Source organism: Anser cygnoides, chromosome 3, assembly GCF_040182565.1.
Source record: "Anser cygnoides isolate HZ-2024a breed goose chromosome 3, Taihu_goose_T2T_genome, whole genome shotgun sequence".
NCBI lineage: Eukaryota > Metazoa > Chordata > Aves > Anseriformes > Anatidae > Anser > Anser cygnoides.
This window is the reverse complement of record NC_089875.1, coordinates 972,535-988,363: the sequence shown is the minus strand read 5'-3', so window position 1 is coordinate 988,363 and position 15,829 is coordinate 972,535. Positions and strand designations below refer to the sequence as shown.

The following is a 15,829-nucleotide window of genomic DNA, read 5'->3' as shown; positions in this document are numbered from 1 at the left end:
TGAAAGAGAGCACAGGGTTTAGTGAACACAGCAGTGAATGGAACTAGGGTTGTCCCACATGTCGGACTCATGGTTGACTGAGTTGGTTGACGGCAAGGGTTGGTTGATGCCATCCTGGCCATCAGGACATGGCTGTTGTCCTCTGGTGCCCAGAAAGGGCTGAGCTCCTGCTCCCCCCCTTCCTCCAGGTGAAAGCACCAAGCTGCTCCTCGATTCGGTTGTCTCTGTTATTTAACCTGTGAGCGTTGGGTTATTTCTGAGATCTCTGCTCTCCTTCCACGTTCTTGCCTTCCAGTCCTTCTCCCCTGGCCGCCAGCATCCCAGAGCTGTACTGAGAGGTGCATCCATGCAGCAGCAAAGAGATGGCATAAGCTTTGTCAAGATAAAGAACATTTTCTGTCCCTAGTAAAACACATCATTTAATTAAATTAAAAAAAAAAAAAAGCCCAGAAAATGGTGGTTTTCTTGTTTTTTGGGTGAAGCAGTCCATTTGGCAGCAAGGGTCCCTTTCTGCTCTCTTGTTCTGGTTTTGGTGTCCTTTTGAAGAACATCCTGGGAAGACTGCAAGGAGCTCTCTAACTCCTCTTCCCCTGGCAGCTACCCGAAATCCTTGCAACAATTCTCTAAACCGCATGCGGAAATCCCACTCCTGCTGAAAAAAGCTTTGTATTTCCTAACTCTGCAACCTACCAAAATGTGTCAGCTCTGAAAGCTTTCAAGCTGACTGCAGACATTGCAGATCGTTTCTGCAGCTCTTATGTTCTGAGCCGTTATAATGGGGGGAAAACACGGATGTTATCATTGTTTTTAAAGTATGATTGTTGCTCAAAAGAATTATTGGGGCGGGGGGTAATTGTCTGGAGGATGGAGTGAATCAGGACTGACAACTTCCACTCCTCACTCATTCAAAGTCACAGAGTGAGTCAGTGGAAAAGCCACTGAAACCAGCACAGTCAACAAGGTACCGATATTCATATTGAGGTTCCTACTTCAGCTGCGTGGAAGACTTCAGCTCTGAGGGACTCTGAGGTTTTAGAGGCAAGAACATGGGAAGGCAACAGGCTACATTGCAAGCCTACAGTAAACACCATTCTGAACCCTGTCCTGCCAAATTCCAGCGCTTCTCACCTAAAATTAGTCTCAGCTAAAGGTGTAACAGCCCTCAGGGAAGTCTGTTTTCAGTCCAAACAGAAGCAGTGTCCATACACCAGGTTCTCTGCAACAGATAAAGTATCACTCTGCACAATGAACTTTCCATTCAAATAAGAAGCGCAAAATATTCATGGCATGCAAATCATTAGCACGCAGAAGGTGCTGTCTTGAAGCTCTGCCACCAATGGCTAATTAATTGCAGGTACCATAACGATCCCATCTCGGGGAAAGGCTGTTCAGTGTGTAAGCAGAATCTCTGTATGCAAACAGTGCAATGCACAAGCGGAAATCGCACCTCGGAGAGCCCTTTCATTCAGAAAAATCAGTCCCTTCGGAAGCACTACTCACAAGAACCAGTACTGCAACCTGAATATTCGAAAAAAAAAAATCCAATATTTGTCAGTACGAACAGCATATACGTAATAATACGAGGGTTGTACAGTGAGAGAAATTGTTCCAGGAATAAACAGCTTAGCAGCACCCAAATTAGCATGACAGTGAAAGCAGAGATCAAATGTGAGATCTTGTAAATCCACAGGAAATGACTCAAGAAACTAGATCGAGTAAAACTTCAGCTTTTCTATCTCAGACGCACGGGCTTCTCCCCACCGTGACAAATGTCCACATACACAACGCAAAACACATCAAAATACATTCAGATCAGAGAGCCGAGCTCTCCAGCATTAACAGGACCGCCCATACCCCAGTCCTCCTCAGGGGTATATGCATTATGATGGCCTTTTAATTACATGATTGTACCTTGGTTGTTTTTTCACGTGGCATAGCTCTCCCCTTAGTCAGGTTCTGCGGGAGCTAACAGCTGAATGCTGTGCTCCCCATCGACGCTCCAGCTGAACACAGAGATGTTTGGCATGAGAGATATTAAGGAAGTTGGAAGCCTATGTAATCTCGGCATCGTTTAGGGGGGAAAAAATGGAAAAAAAAAAAAAGGATGGGTGGAAGTGTGCCAAATCATTACATCTGGTCTTCTACGTTCCTGCCATTTCCTTGCCCCCAGCCGCTCCCTCTTGCCCGGACACTTCCTTCCACTGCCAGCGTAGCCCTGCCAAGATGTTTATCATATCATTCTGCTCACAGGATCCTCGAATAACTCTCCAAAATAAAGAGGTCTTGGGGGGTATTATTAGCCGGGACGGATCCAGCAGCATAACTCCCCAAAGGGGGCACGCGTTTGCACAGCCCAGGGGGGGTCATACTGTGCTCGGCAGAGGAACGAACGGGTGGCAAGGGGATGGTGGCTTTGGCACCCAAAAGAGCGTGCCACAGGCTGCCGAGGGGAGGGGAGCGGGCTTGCTCTTCACACATCGCACAGCGTCAGGGGCTGAGCCTCTAGCAATGAAAACATAATGTTACTTTAACGTTACACCACCACGAAGATGTGGGTTCTGGTACCATATTAAGGGATGTGCTGCTGCTCCTCAGGGGTAGCTGCCCATACGGAAGGCCCCAAAGCTTTCATCGGCTCTTGCCTCCGTTGTGGTACTGGCAGTCCACAGACTTTTTTTCCGAGTTTCCACTTCTGTTCCTGAAAAGAGAATTGCCACCGCTTGGAAACTGAAACCCACCAGAGCAGAAACACAATTTCCACCCCAAAAATCTAAAGGCCCCTTCCAGACCTAGACTTGAAGGATCAGTCAGCGAGCGGCTTTCCTCAGGAACCGGAGCCCTGCGGGCCTGGATGTGCCAGGACAACTGAAATTGTGGCGGTGGGGACAGAAGCGGGGCAGCTATTTCCCAATGTGTGGCAGGGAGGGGGAGGCGAGGCCGGGTGGGTTTCTCCTCATAAATCAGGTGTAGGGAAGAAAAAGCCTCCCAGGGAGCTCACCCTGCCGTCACCTCAGCACACCCAAGCCCCTGGAGGGACGAAAATCCCTCCCGGGGACCTCATCCCACGGACACCTCAGTGTCTGAGGCGCCTCTCCCCTCACCCTGCGGACCCCTCAGCGCACTGCGGCGCCCGGCAGCAGGGCCAGGCCTGCCGCAGCTCCCCCCGGGCACGACGAGGAGCGGACACTTCACAGCGTGCCCGGGGGGGGGCCCGCAGCCTCCGCCATCCCCCGGGGCCGAGCTGAGGAGACCCGCGGCGAGCCGGCACCGCGGCGCAGGGGGCTCGGAGGGCCGGGCCGGGGCGGGCCGAGCCGCGGCAGGGGAGGCGCCAGCAGCGGCGGCGGCGGCGTCTCCTCCTTCCTCCCACCGCCTCCTTCCCTCCCTCCCTCCCTCCCTCCCCTCTCTCCCTGCCCGCCCGGCTCCGGCGCTGCCCTGCCCGCTCCCGGCGGCCGCGGCCGCTCGGCAGCGCCGCCGCTTCCTGCCGGGGCTCCCCCCCGCTTCTCCTCCTCAGCCTCCCCGCCGCTTCCCCGCCGCCCGCGGCGCCCCGCCATGGCGTGAGCGCGGCCATGGGGCTGGCCCGGCGCCGCCGCCTGCCCCCGGGCGCTGCGCCGCTCCCCCGGGCCCGCACCCCGCGCCGCCGCCGCCGCCGCCGCGGCGCCTTCGCCGCCTCTCCTCCTCCTCCTCCTCTTCCTCCTCCTCCTCCTCCTCCCGCAGCCCGCCGCCGCCGAGCGCGGCCGTAGCCCCGCGCCCCCCCCCCCCCCCCCCCGGCTCGCCGCCTCCCCTCCCGCGCCGTCGGGCCGCGGCCTCCCCCGCCATGTGAAGCGCAGGAAGATGCGGAGGCGCTGCCCGGCCGCCCGCGGCGAGGGATGAGCCGAGACGGGGAGAAGATGACCGAGGACGCCTACCCAGACGAGTGAGCGGGGACGGGGGGGCGGGGGAGGGGGGGGGGGGGGGGGTCGCGGTGCTTTTTTATTTATTTCTCCTTTTTTTTTCTTTTTTTTTTTCCCCTTATTTTTTCTTTATTTTTTCTTTATTTTCCCTTATTTTTTCCCCTTATTTTTCCCTATTTTTTCCCTTATTTTTTTCCCTTATTTTTTTCCTTATTTATTCCTTTCTTAATTATTTTTTGTGCTGGGGGGGGGTCCTTTGTTGACCCGGTGCTGGGACCCGGTCCCCCCCCCCCCCCCCCCCCCCCGCGGGCTCGGACACACGGACACGCGCTCGTGCGCGCGCGCGCACATCCGCCATTTCGCGCTCCCCCCCGGGCCGCCCTCATTTGCATACCGCCCTCTTCATTCATAAAAATAATAAAAAGAAATTAAAAATAAATAAATAAACAGGCCGGCGGCCACCCCGAAAAGACGGGGGGAGGTGCCGGCGAGCCCCGGGGGGGTAGAAAGGGGGGGGGTGCGGGGGGTGTAAATGGGGACCCCCCCCTTAACCTGCAGCCCCCCCCCCCCCCCCCGCCTTGGAGGTGGGTGCAGGGGGCAGCCGGGTCTGCAGGGTGGGGGCAGCCCCCCCTCGGGGCTCGGTGGGGCTTCTTTTTTTTCTTTTTTTTTTTTTTTTGGTGGTGGGGGGAAAAGGGGGGGGCCACGGAGCCCCGCCCCCGTCCGCCGCCGTTTTGTGAATAGGAGGCGGCCGTCACATGACGGCGCATTCATAAATCCGGTCACCGGCGGCCGCTGCCTGCACCGGGCACCCCCAAAATCCTCCCCCCTCCAGCCCCCCTTCCTACACCCTCCCCATATCCCCTCCCCACCCCGGATCAGGATCTGGGGACCCCCCTCCATAGGTGAGCGCTCCCAGCTCTCCCCACTGTTAAATCCCCCCCAATGCGCCGTCCCCGAGCCTCCAAAATGACTGACGCCCCCCCCCCCGCTTCCAGCCCTTAAAAAAAATAAAACCTAACAAAAATTTGCTGCCGAATTACAGGGCCGGCTCCTCGCAGCTATTCCTCCTCGCCAGAACATCGTTCCTGGCTATCTCTTTCTGGTTTTGACAGTCAGAAAAATGAGTCACCGCACGCAGGACTGGTTTGGTGCCAAGCGCCATAGGATGTGCCGCGCGCGGTGAAAGGACTTCTCGCAGGGCTCGTAAAGCACCGTAAAAAAATTGTGCAACTTCGGCTCCGTTTTAGGGTAAAAATTTAATTGCCGGCATGCGCTGCGCTTATACCTTAACAACACCGAGATTATTTTGATGTGATTTGCCGTAGAAATGTTAGCGGCGAGGGAAATGGCTTCTGACTGCAACGCGTGTGTTAAGAGGAATTGTATTTTTGGCACTTCTTAATGAAGAGGCTATAAATACATGTTTATATGTAGCTTCTGAAATTGTGGTTATTTTGAAGTCGGCACGGTTCTTCCAGAAAAAGTTGGGTTTCTCTCGCAGATTGCCATGACCTAGCAGGCTGGAAAAATGTGGTGGACTCGCTTCCGATAAAACCCCTCCGGTCCTCGGTTTGCTTCTCGGTTTCATTTCTCAAATCGGACAGCAGAGAGAGGTGGGTCCGTGTATGCGGGCTGGAGAGCGCGAAAGCAGACCCGGTTCCGTGTGGTGGACCAGAGCTGGTGCTTGCTGCGTGTGGGCATCGATGCACGATGCTCGTGAGCCTCCATCTCGGGGGAGGATGCTGCCCCAGCCGCGTTTTTTGCACGGGCCTTGGTGCAGAGGTGAGTGTCGGTGCGGAACAGTGGAGCAACGAGTGCTCAGCTTTATGTAATTGTAGGCTGCAGTTCGTATTAGAATAAATCCTCCTCACACGTGCCGCCTCGTTAGTTTCGTGTCCTTCCTATGTGTGCCGGGAGGGAGGATCTCACATGGTGTGTTTCTCCTGCCTGCTTTGCTGCAGAAGCCGAGCAGGAGACGGGGGGCGATGGGCAGCTGCTGCCAAGCCCCCTTCCTGGTACCAATTTCCTTGGCAGACAGCAGGGCGAACGGAGCACCGTGGCTGGTCCACATCCCTAGCAGCTTTTAGGATTGCTGCCGCCGCCACCATGGAAGCGCTGGGCTCGTCCCGGCACAACCCGGGCCGTAATGTTGCGGGACACGGTTCGGTGTTTTAGGTACGCCACGCTCTCCTTCGTAAGCTCTTCCCCTCCGGTCTTGCATTGATTGATAGCGCTGCTGAAGCGAGTGACTCATATGTTGTTTTTCGTTTCGGCGGTGGGTGAAGTGATTTCTTTTTCAATATATATGGCGTTAAAAGAAATAAGGACGGGCTCTCCTGATAAGTTTTCTCTAGCTGTCAGAACAATGGTAGTATAGCGTGCTATTTGCCCTAGATATCTGGCTTTAATTTGCATAGCTATTCTCATTTCACTGGGTGCACTGTGAGCAAATGTTAACAGCCAGATTGCAAAAAAAGGACCACTGTCAGGATGCACTATAAAATAACTAAATTATGGGTTTTTTTCCCCTTTTGTTGGCTTTTTTTTTTTCTTGAGAACATCACTATAATATTTTGAGTTTTGAAACATTTTGCAAAACCAGGGAGGAGAAATAGGGCTTAGGATGCCGGAGACTCATCGGTTCCTTAATGACTGCACCATTTCCGATCGATACTTAGAGGTCGATTTGTCATTGCGAGGAGGGCGCCTCTTTCTGCTTCCCGGGCTTCATTTCTGCTTCCCTCCCTGCCTCCGTGCTCCTCTCCGTTTTCGGGGCCGGGAGGGGGGATGATGAACAGGCAGCATTAAAGCCACAGGGCCGGGAGGTGGTGGGAGAGCCCGGGGCGGGCAGCCAGTGGCCCCCAGGCAGGTCACCGCTGTATTTCTGGTTACAAGTAGGAGTATTCAGCTGAATCGGAAGGCATAAAATGATTCAGTTACGCCCGAAGGCGGCCGGCGCATCATTACGATGCAGGGTTCCAAGAAAGTCACAGGAAGTAATTAAATGGAAAAGGTCAGAGAACGAGGAAGTGGCGGTCCCGAACGCCGCGTTTCGGGATGGAGCCGGGGAGCCCTGCGCCAGCCCAGCCGGCTCCCCCAGCCCCGACCCGCACCGCGGGGCCGTCCCCGCTTGGTTTCTTTGCCCGCGCCAGCCCCGGTGCCGCGGGCTGGAAGCGTGCCTGCACGGCTCCTGCGATGCCCCGCGGGCTTTTCGCCGTGCCGGGTTAACCTGGGGCGTTGCGGGTGTGTTTTAAGGCAGGGCGGGCAAAACCCAGCGTGGGGTCGTGGCAGTGCTTCGGGGCGATGCGTTTTTCCCCTTCCAGGCACAACTCACGCTGATTTGTCCTTGTGCTGGTCCCCCAGTCCCACCTCCTCCCATTGCCGAGCAGCATCGCTGTCACTTGCTCCGAACACTGAACCCATCACTGTAGCAGTTTGCCCTTTACACTGAAATATCTTTTTTTTTTTTTCTTTTCTTTTCCATTTTCAACACGCTTTTGCCCAATACTGGTGATTTTTCTGTAGCTGTCATAAGCCATTCATTCAGCTAACATTTTTTTCTTGCGAGCTTGAGCCAGGGAGGAAGGCATGGGACATGCTATGTGTCATGACATTATTGCTCACAAATAGGACAGGAAATGAAGGGTTGCCAAAATATAACTGTTTATTTCTTGGCCTGAAAACATGACTGTTTAAAATACTACATGTAAGTAGCTGCTTTGTTCAGTTACTTGGAGAACTTGCTGTTTATAAGGGAATAATAGCTCTGTAGAATGGAAAAAGGAAAAAAAAAAAAAGAGCTACACTTTCTGCTTCTGTCTTGGAAACAACTTGAAAAGCAGCTATAGATAGAGGGATTTCTGCGAGGGTGTTTGCTCGGTCAACATGGAGAGAGACCTGTGGGAAGAGGATTGCATACAAGCAAGAGGGAAGGAGCTGGACTTGAACTTCTTTGTGGACTCAGCACTCTAGCCCAAACCCTCAGAAAATCCCAGTCCTGTTTTCGATGAAGAGGAGCTGAAGGAACTCGCCTTTGGGCCAGCAAGTGGGTTTTTCAACCAGGAGCACCGAGGGCTAGCGATGGACGGTGCCTGCCCGTGGCATGGATGCGGCCGGGAGCTGCTTCGACCTGTTTTTGCAGCACTTTCTAATCTTGATCTGGCGCACCCTCTAGCGTGGGTTAAAAGGTAGGCTTTATCTGCCCATTTAATTAAATCCCGAGGCTGCAAACAAAAGTACGTCGTGCAGGGGAGGCTCTTTCTTAACGTGGACTCGCTTCGCTGGTAGCTGGATTGAAACCACAAAATTGTTTCCTTGAGGCCACCAAACCGCAGGGAGATGATGATAATTGTCGTTCTTCTTCTGGACAGGGCTGGAAAACAGGAGCTCGGGAACGAAAGGCAACGTGACTGCTGGGTTCAGCCCCCCGTCACTTTATTGCACGTTCTGGCATGCTTGAGAGATTGGAAAATTCAATTTCCTTCCCTCCAGCAGAATAAGAATAAATGATCCTCTGGAGATATTAAACCTGGGAGGGACGCGCTCGGCAAACTCCGAGTATCGTTACGGTTCTGTAAAGGGTGTGGGCAGCCTTTACAAATGCCATTGCATATGGATTCAGCCCGTTGGATGGTTCTGCAGAAGTCAAGGTCTTGTGGCTCATTGGCAAAGGTGCACCGTGTGCTTTCCTAGCTGCCAAGGCGAACTTTGGCCATGGGAATTGCTCCCTTCACCAAATCCATTGAAAAATACGCATTTTTTTCTTTTCCCTCCCTTTCTTAGCAGCATAAGGTAATTCTTCTCGCAGGAGACGCACAGGAATGGAGAGGGGACAGAGATGAGTAAAACTAAAAGCTCTGTTCCAGAGCAGAGCTCTGGATGCTCTGTTTGCTAAGCAAAGCGTTTGATTTCTGGAGGACTTACGCTTCTGAAGCAGTGTCGAAATTAAAAATAAAATAAAAGTGGTGGGGTGGTTTGTGGCGTGAGGGTACAACCACCTTGTTTCTGCCCATGTACAGTTGCAAGAGGATTTCTGATGTGTCAGATGTCGAAGGAAGGACCACAAAAGTGGTGCTGTTGGGGGGGTGCTGGTGAGCCCTGTGTCCCGCGTGGTGGTCGGGATAGTGTCACGGGGGGGGATGAGCCTCGGTGGTCCCTGTTTCTGCAAGCTGCAGACTGCAGGTGAGAAGCTGCTGTCCTGTACATCCCTGCACCAGTAAGGGCAGTCTTCTCCGAGCTGGCCAGCGAGCAGAGCGGTGCAGCATCTCCAGTGCCTCATGGCACTGACCCTTTCTCCCACCCTGGCCACAGGGAAGCTCTGCTGGCGGTTTCTAATGCTCCTTGTTTTGGTTTCCTTCTGTTTTCTGCCAAGCTTTTGTGAGTTTTCTTTTCCTTGCTTACCTTTCCCCAACCCATGTCCACCCCCCTGTTTCCTGGTCATCTTCCTTTCCATCGTTTCTTTTTCTGGTGCTCGGTCAGTTGTGACAAGCTGGCTCCCCGGGGCTGTGCCTGCCAGCTCCTCTCCGCGTCCTCTGGCCCAAAGCTTTCTCTCCGTTTGCATTTCGATGCCCCCCTTCGCGCCTCGCCCTCTGGTTTGGTTTTGTATCAGCTTTTTGGCACGGAGGTTGCGGTTTGGGTTGGGTTGGCATGTGTGGGTATGCGTGCGCAGTTTCTACAGCTTTGTTTCCTTGTGCAGCTGTGCCATGGTGTCGTGCTCGTTTTTGGGTTTTTATGGCATCAGCACGAGCGTCGGTGTTGGTGCTGCGAGTGTCCCTTCGGCGCTCCTTGCCTCTCCTTTCCTGAAGCCAAACGAACGAGCAGCTGAAGCGAAACGCTAGCTGCCTCGCACAACAGAAGTAGGTGCTTCACCTTAAAAGCAAGCTGTGTTTTATCAAAAACAGTATTACAAAGTGTGCTTTCAGGGCCTGAAAGATGCGTGTGCCAACAGCCAGCAGGTTCTACCTGTTGCAGGAGGTCTAAGGGAGATTTATCCCAAATTATTATTTTTGTCTCCGGTCTCCTTGTTCTTAGGCTCTTTGAATAACTTTCTTCTTTGACTTTCTTTGCTTGCAACTCACACTTCAAGGACTGTTTTCGTTTTATTTTTTTCCCCCCTTTGTTCTCGACTCCTACGTGTGCTGTAATCAGAGGAGAGATCTTGAGTCTGTCAGCTGAGCCCGATAGCTGATGGCTATTCCATCGAGGAAGGAAATTTCTTCTTACTGGCGAGCACGGGGAGGAGGGGTTACATGGCTCCGTAGCCAAACTCTTTGATTTCCCCATCATCTGTGATGTTTCCAGAAGCGGGCCGCGGAGCCGCTCACCTTCGCAAAGCCTGGCGAGGAGCAAAGCGACGATTGCCATGGTGCTGGAGCCTGGTCCCTGCTGGGTGGCACTTGCCAGGTGAGGAGCTGCAGAACCAGGTGGGGTGCAAGCTGAAAATAGCATCCAGAGCAAAAGACCTGAGCGATCCAACAGGTCGGTTCATGCGTGGGTATTAAACGGCCTTCCACGAGTCACGATAAGACTTGCTACCTGTGTACATCTCTCTAGGAACAAAGCTGTGTCTCTTGCTGAGAACAACTGCTTTTTCCCTGTTTTTAACAAGGAAGGTGAGTAGGTCACTCTCATCCCTCTGCTGCTGACCTGTGGGAGGCTTGCATCAGTACTGAGTTGTGTTGTAAAACGTGGTGTCTTTTGATCTGGCTCATGGGGAAGGAAGGGACGTGGTGCAAGTGCTTCTCTGCTTACAGGGACCTGTGTAGCCGTGTGAGGACACGAGTGTGGTGTGCACATGCACGCGCATCCTGAGGAAACCTGAAATGCTTAGATCTTAATTGTGGTTTACGTTTGTCCTGCGTGGCTAGTCGCATGACTTCTTTTTTCACTAGTTAAAAATGAGGCTGAAGGCTGGGCGGCTTCCCCCCCCTTCCACACATTAAAATATTTAGCATTGCTTACCTGTTTGTCAAGTAGTTAGGAACAAGATTAGTTCCCTTTGCAATTGTTGAAATGCAGTGGAGGTGTCTTGGCAGCAGTCGGGGTTTCAGGGTGCTGCAAGAAATCACAGAGCTGCTTCCCTGCGCGCTGGAACCTGGTGCTGCACCACAGCAAGCCCGCGACCTGCGGAAAGACTGAATGTATGGAAGGATGCAGGGGCAATGAGCACATCTCCACAATCTTTTTAATTATTAGAAAGCTAGTTGGTGGTTAGTTTTTTTTTTTCTTCGTTTTCCACGAGTCAAAGGGACGCAGTCAGGAGTTACTGGAAGACCTGAGCAGAGAGGAGTAAACTCGGCCCCTGCTGCAGGGCTTCTGCGTCCGGCGTTGCAAGTTATTTACAAACAGTCTGGTTCTTCAAAATTACACAGAGATCTGAGAGTTATCAGCCGGGCTCATTCAAAGCACACTCGGAGTTTATTTCAGCTGTTTAACTTCCTTTCTGCTCGCAGAATCCCAGGATGGCTGAGGTGGGAAGGGACCTCCGGGGGACATCTGGTCCAGGCCCCTGCTCAAGCAGGGCCACCCAGAGCTGCTGGCCCAGGACCACGTCCTGTCAGGTTTTGGAGATCTCCAAAGAGACCCCAAAGCCTCACTGGGCATCACTGGGCAACCGTGCCTGAAGGCAGGAGTGGAGGCAATGCCCCATTGGCACAACACGACTCAGAAGAAAAGCCATTGCTTGGGCTGGGAGAGCAGGGTTTTAGGCCCGAGGGAGCCAAAACCCACTGCTCCCAAATCCCAGGAGAAGCTCCAACCAGCTAGATGTGGAAGAATGCTGTGGCCTTACAAAGCATGCCAAATTTTCCTTGGTGGGGAGATGCACATTGAATAGCCAGGGTCCAGCATCAGCCTTAGGCCGCAGCACAAATCCCTGTGTTTTGGAGCTGGATAGGCTCGGTGTTTTTACAATGCATGTATAAATTGAGTAAAACCCGCCGATACTTCATCGTGATGCATTCTTGGGCTTTGCTCTTTTTTTTTTTTTCTTAATACTGGAGAAATTACAGCAAAAACTTTATCGCTCGAGATTTATGGTGCTGCCAACATATTTCATCCTTGACTGAAACTTGGCATGGGAGGTGTTGAGCTGGTTGCAGCCAGGCCTTTCTTTACGTCTTGTTGCTGGATGTATGCAGCTTGGTGGCTACGGAGATAGAAAGGTTAGCGAGCTGTGGGGAGATCTGAAAAATTGCGATTGCGATGTTTGCCTTGCCTGGATGACCCGCTGCTTTCAAAAAAGCATTTGGCATTTGGTTGTTGAACTAGGAGGAAAACTTAGTGCCGAACTTGCTTTCCGTGCTTAAGAACACAAATGAAAGGCTGCAGGGTAATTAAACCACTAGAGCTGCTTAAGAGAAGAAGTTCCGTCTGTTTTTTTTTTCTTTTCCCGCAAGTGTTTAGTGTTTGGGGATTGCCATACTGCATAAGAGTCCAAATGTTAAATGGCTGGAAGCTTATTTAGGAGCGCTGAAGATGAGCTGTTTTTGCTCGTTGCCTGAAGAAAGCAAAGCGTGGAGTTAATTTGATTTAAAAGTATTATTAATGAAGAGGGGGGAGAAAGGGGTCTAGCTGCATTTTTAAGGCGTGCTTAAAAAGAACAAGTATTATATACCACAACTTGAAGATTTTTCCAGGAAGAACACATCAACGAGAGCTGTTGTTTCTCCCTCTCTCAGTGACTCGGAGCTCGGCCCCGCTGAACTTTTGGGGGTGCTGGTGAAAGCCCCCCAGGTTGTGCCCTTCTGGGGCCCTCTGGGTAAATCGGGAGAGACCCGGCCCGGCTCCGGGAGGAGCGAGTGGCCTCGCGAGCGGCGGCAGGAAGTTCTAGAAATACCCTTTGTAAACACCGCATCCTGCAGGAAGAGCGCTCGAGCCCAAATAAACCATTTTCCCCCCCCCTCTGTCTACGTACGCACAAACTCCACCAGTTTGAAAAGATCTTATCGGCCCGGCGATGTGCCTTTTTACGGTAGTTCCCAAAACAAGTTAGGTGATAAATACCGGCGGTTTTCTCCAAGCTCTTAATCGCCTCTGCCCATGCTGTTACCAAATAGCCTGCATCTCCCTCGCCCTTCGCCGTAAAACTTCCCAGGTCAGCAGGTTCATCCATCTCGATAAGTGACCGTTTTTGGTTAAAATCCTTCCAAACACAGAAGCTTGGTGCAGAAGTGAGCGGGAGGTGGGCGATTTCCTCTGCTCGACTTGGCGTGTGCCTACAGGGGGGCGTTCCCCCACCTAAAAGCTGTGCTTGCGCATGCGTGGTACGTGTAGAAATGATTGCCAGGTGGAAGATGAAGGGGAGGCAGGGCAGAAAGAGGCTTTTTTGATGTCTGATGTCTTTTTTGTTGGTCCTGGGACTGCCCTGGCATGATGCTGGGCTAGGCGATGCTATAATGCCTGCACTTGCAGTATGATGAAGGTTTTACTGAACTTCTCTCCTATGTTTGCACCTTAAAAAGTACTCTTGCTTCTCTCCTGATTTTGTTGGTAGGACCCAGAAATGCTTGAGTACCCAGAGGCCGAGATGTGGCTGGGGTCTCCCAGTTTTCGGGTCGGTGCTTGAGTGCGGAGCATCGAAACCACAGCCCATGAAATAAAAAGGTTATGGCTTTAAAAGTCTGCTGCCACTCACTTCTTTGGTTTGGTTCTGCATGCAAGTCTTTAAAGAAGGTCCTCAAAATAACATTTCCAGAGAGTGCAGAAAAGCCCCATTTCCACCCCAAGCCCCTATAAGCAATGAAAAAGACTGTTCCCCAAAGTTAGCAGCTGTGTGGATTGTTTCAGAAATGCTGTACGAGCAACACAAAGATCTATAAATAGAAACATAAAAAGCCCTGGATTTGACATTTTGTCTAGTAGAAATTATTTGTAGTGGCTCGAATTGCTGGTGGTGTTGGTGTGTCCCCCCCTCCTTCCCTCCGCTGTATCTCTAAGGAAGTGTGGGCTACCTTTATCGGAGTATTGGTGGAATAGCTTCCCCAACCTTTCATAAGGTCGGATAAAAAAACAAACACTCCTCCTCATGGGAAGGAAGGGATGGGGAAAGAAGGGTGTTTTGTGTACACTTTCCCATTCATATTTTAAAAAGAAAATATATAAACTTCTGGAGTCAGGGCCGCCTCACTCGTGGAATTGTAGGAGTTGAGAATGAGAGCCTTAATTGCTTTTTCAGTGCTGACTTAAAAAAAAAAAAAAAAAGAAAAAAGAAAAGAAAAAAAAAACAAAGCCAAAGAGGAAAAGCAATGAGCAGGAGAGCACTTGCTGCTCTGCTTCTGCTTTGGTTAGACAAAATGTACTTCAAGGTCTCTGGTGACTTAAGTGATATAATGGCTGGCTGCTGATCGTGGATGTACCTAGGGTGTGCGTGTTGGTTGGGGCTACGATGACGCAGACAATTTTGTGTCCTTTGTTCCCACACTTAAATTGTGGGAGTTCAGTAAAACACAACTTCACTGCAAATTTCTTATTAAGAAAAAACAGTTAATTATTACTAGACTGTTTCCCTCTTTTTTTTCCTCTCTGCTGCAAGAATAGGAGGAATAACTTTTCGCTAGACCATTTGCAAGGTTGTGATTCTACCATTTCAGAAATACTTGACTGCAAGACAAATAGCTAAATCTGTACATGTTTTTAGAAGGATAAATGTTGCTTTGGTTTACATGCTTGGGTTATGAATGGTCGAGGTGGGACTAGAAACAGGCGTCCCCAATCAGACCTTCTCCAGCTGATCTCGTGTCACCCATGGGGTGCGCTGGCTACCTGCTCATGCTGTCGGTATTTAAAGCAGCCAGGTTTTTTTGTCCAGCTGTCCTAACCTTGGGCATGCAGCAGGCCCTCTTCCACGGTTCCCTCCTTTGTATGAGAAGGGAAACGCCTAAAACCCGGTAATGCCCGAGTGTCCCGTAGAATCGGCGACAAACAAACACAGATTAATGGCTGTAGTTCAGGATAGCTGCCTCCTCTCTGGAGAGCGCTTTTGCAGCTGCAGCAACTGCTTTTACTCTGTACACAAAGAGAAAAGCATCGGCATCATCCTTGGGTTCGGTGTGTTTTGTCTCTGGTGGGATGCTGAAGTCATTTCCTTGCGTGCGTGCCACCGGGCAGATCCGTGTGGCTGCTCTAGAGCAGCTCGTGTCCGGCCTGCAGGACTGCTCTGACAGAGGCTTTCGGAGGTGAGCAAGGCTTCCTTCTGGTGCTTCTGGCTCCTCTTGACTCGAGAAACCTATTTCCAGAGAAACCAGAGCATGCTCAAAGGACGCCTTACTCTGGCAGGTGACAACGTAAGGCATGCACAGCCTTATTCCAGTACAGCATATTGGGACTCAGTAGAGTACAGGAGCGTCTTGAAACACCATTAGGTGTTTCCTGGAGTTGTTCCTTGGCCAAATGCACCACCCTTTCTCTTGACATGCACTCATGCAATGGAAGCTGAGAGCTCTGCATCTGCAGAGAAGCAACCCCTGCCCTGTAAGCAAGGGTGGAAGGACCTGGCTGCTTCAGCGAGGGGGTTGTGGAGCTGCTGTCTCTGATCTGTTGTCTATGGAACAGTTGGAAATAATATCTAACATACGGTGCGTGTCTCAATTAAAGCCAAAAAGACTCGTTTAATGGACTTGCAGGGGTCTAGCTGAATAGTGCTGCTGGTGCTTGCAGGGAACGTGTCTGTGCCTGGAAGAGGTTGTCTCTTCGGATGATTAACGTCAGCTGCCCTTCAGCTATGTGCTCTGAACCAAGCATCAAAGAGAGATCCTTCATGTCCTCTCTCATCTTTTCATGAAAGTGACAGGCCAAGTATTAGGATGCCTTAAAAAAAATATTTGGTATATAGCTACCAGCATTGCTTTTTAGTACAATTAGTACTGGATTGTTCTGCAGCGTATATGGAAAAAAAAATCTCTGTGTGTAATGGGGGCGCTAGGGAGAGAAGGGAAGGGGGG

At 51.6% G+C, this 15,829-nt stretch overlaps 1 protein-coding gene and 1 long non-coding RNA gene across 7 annotated transcripts in view; one reads left to right on the top strand and one right to left on the bottom strand.

Annotated features, from left to right (window-relative positions):
- The window catches only part of LOC106044709 (uncharacterized), a 385,284-nt gene extending 381,689 nt beyond the window's left edge, over positions 1–3,595 (bottom strand). For all 5 annotated transcript variants that reach the window (XR_010830792.1, XR_010830793.1, XR_007162086.2 and 2 more), the window contains exons 1-2: positions 2,790–3,595; positions 2,566–2,698 (exon numbers count right to left, since the gene is read on the bottom strand). This is a non-coding gene — a long non-coding RNA (uncharacterized lncRNA). The remainder of the gene's footprint in view (positions 1–2,565; positions 2,699–2,789) is intronic.
- A 146-nt stretch (positions 3,596–3,741) lies between these two features.
- Positions 3,742–15,829, top strand: part of SPRED2 (sprouty related EVH1 domain containing 2) — a 60,537-nt gene continuing 48,449 nt past the window's right edge. The window contains exon 1 of one of the 2 annotated variants that reach the window (XM_066995327.1): positions 3,742–3,913. In XM_066995327.1, the coding sequence (XP_066851428.1) occupies positions 3,867–3,913 (47 nt within the window). In that variant the 5' untranslated portion in view covers positions 3,742–3,866. Of the gene's footprint in view, positions 3,914–7,676; positions 8,078–15,829 lie in introns of those variants that run through there. The other variant, XM_066995326.1, reaches the window with a different exon arrangement.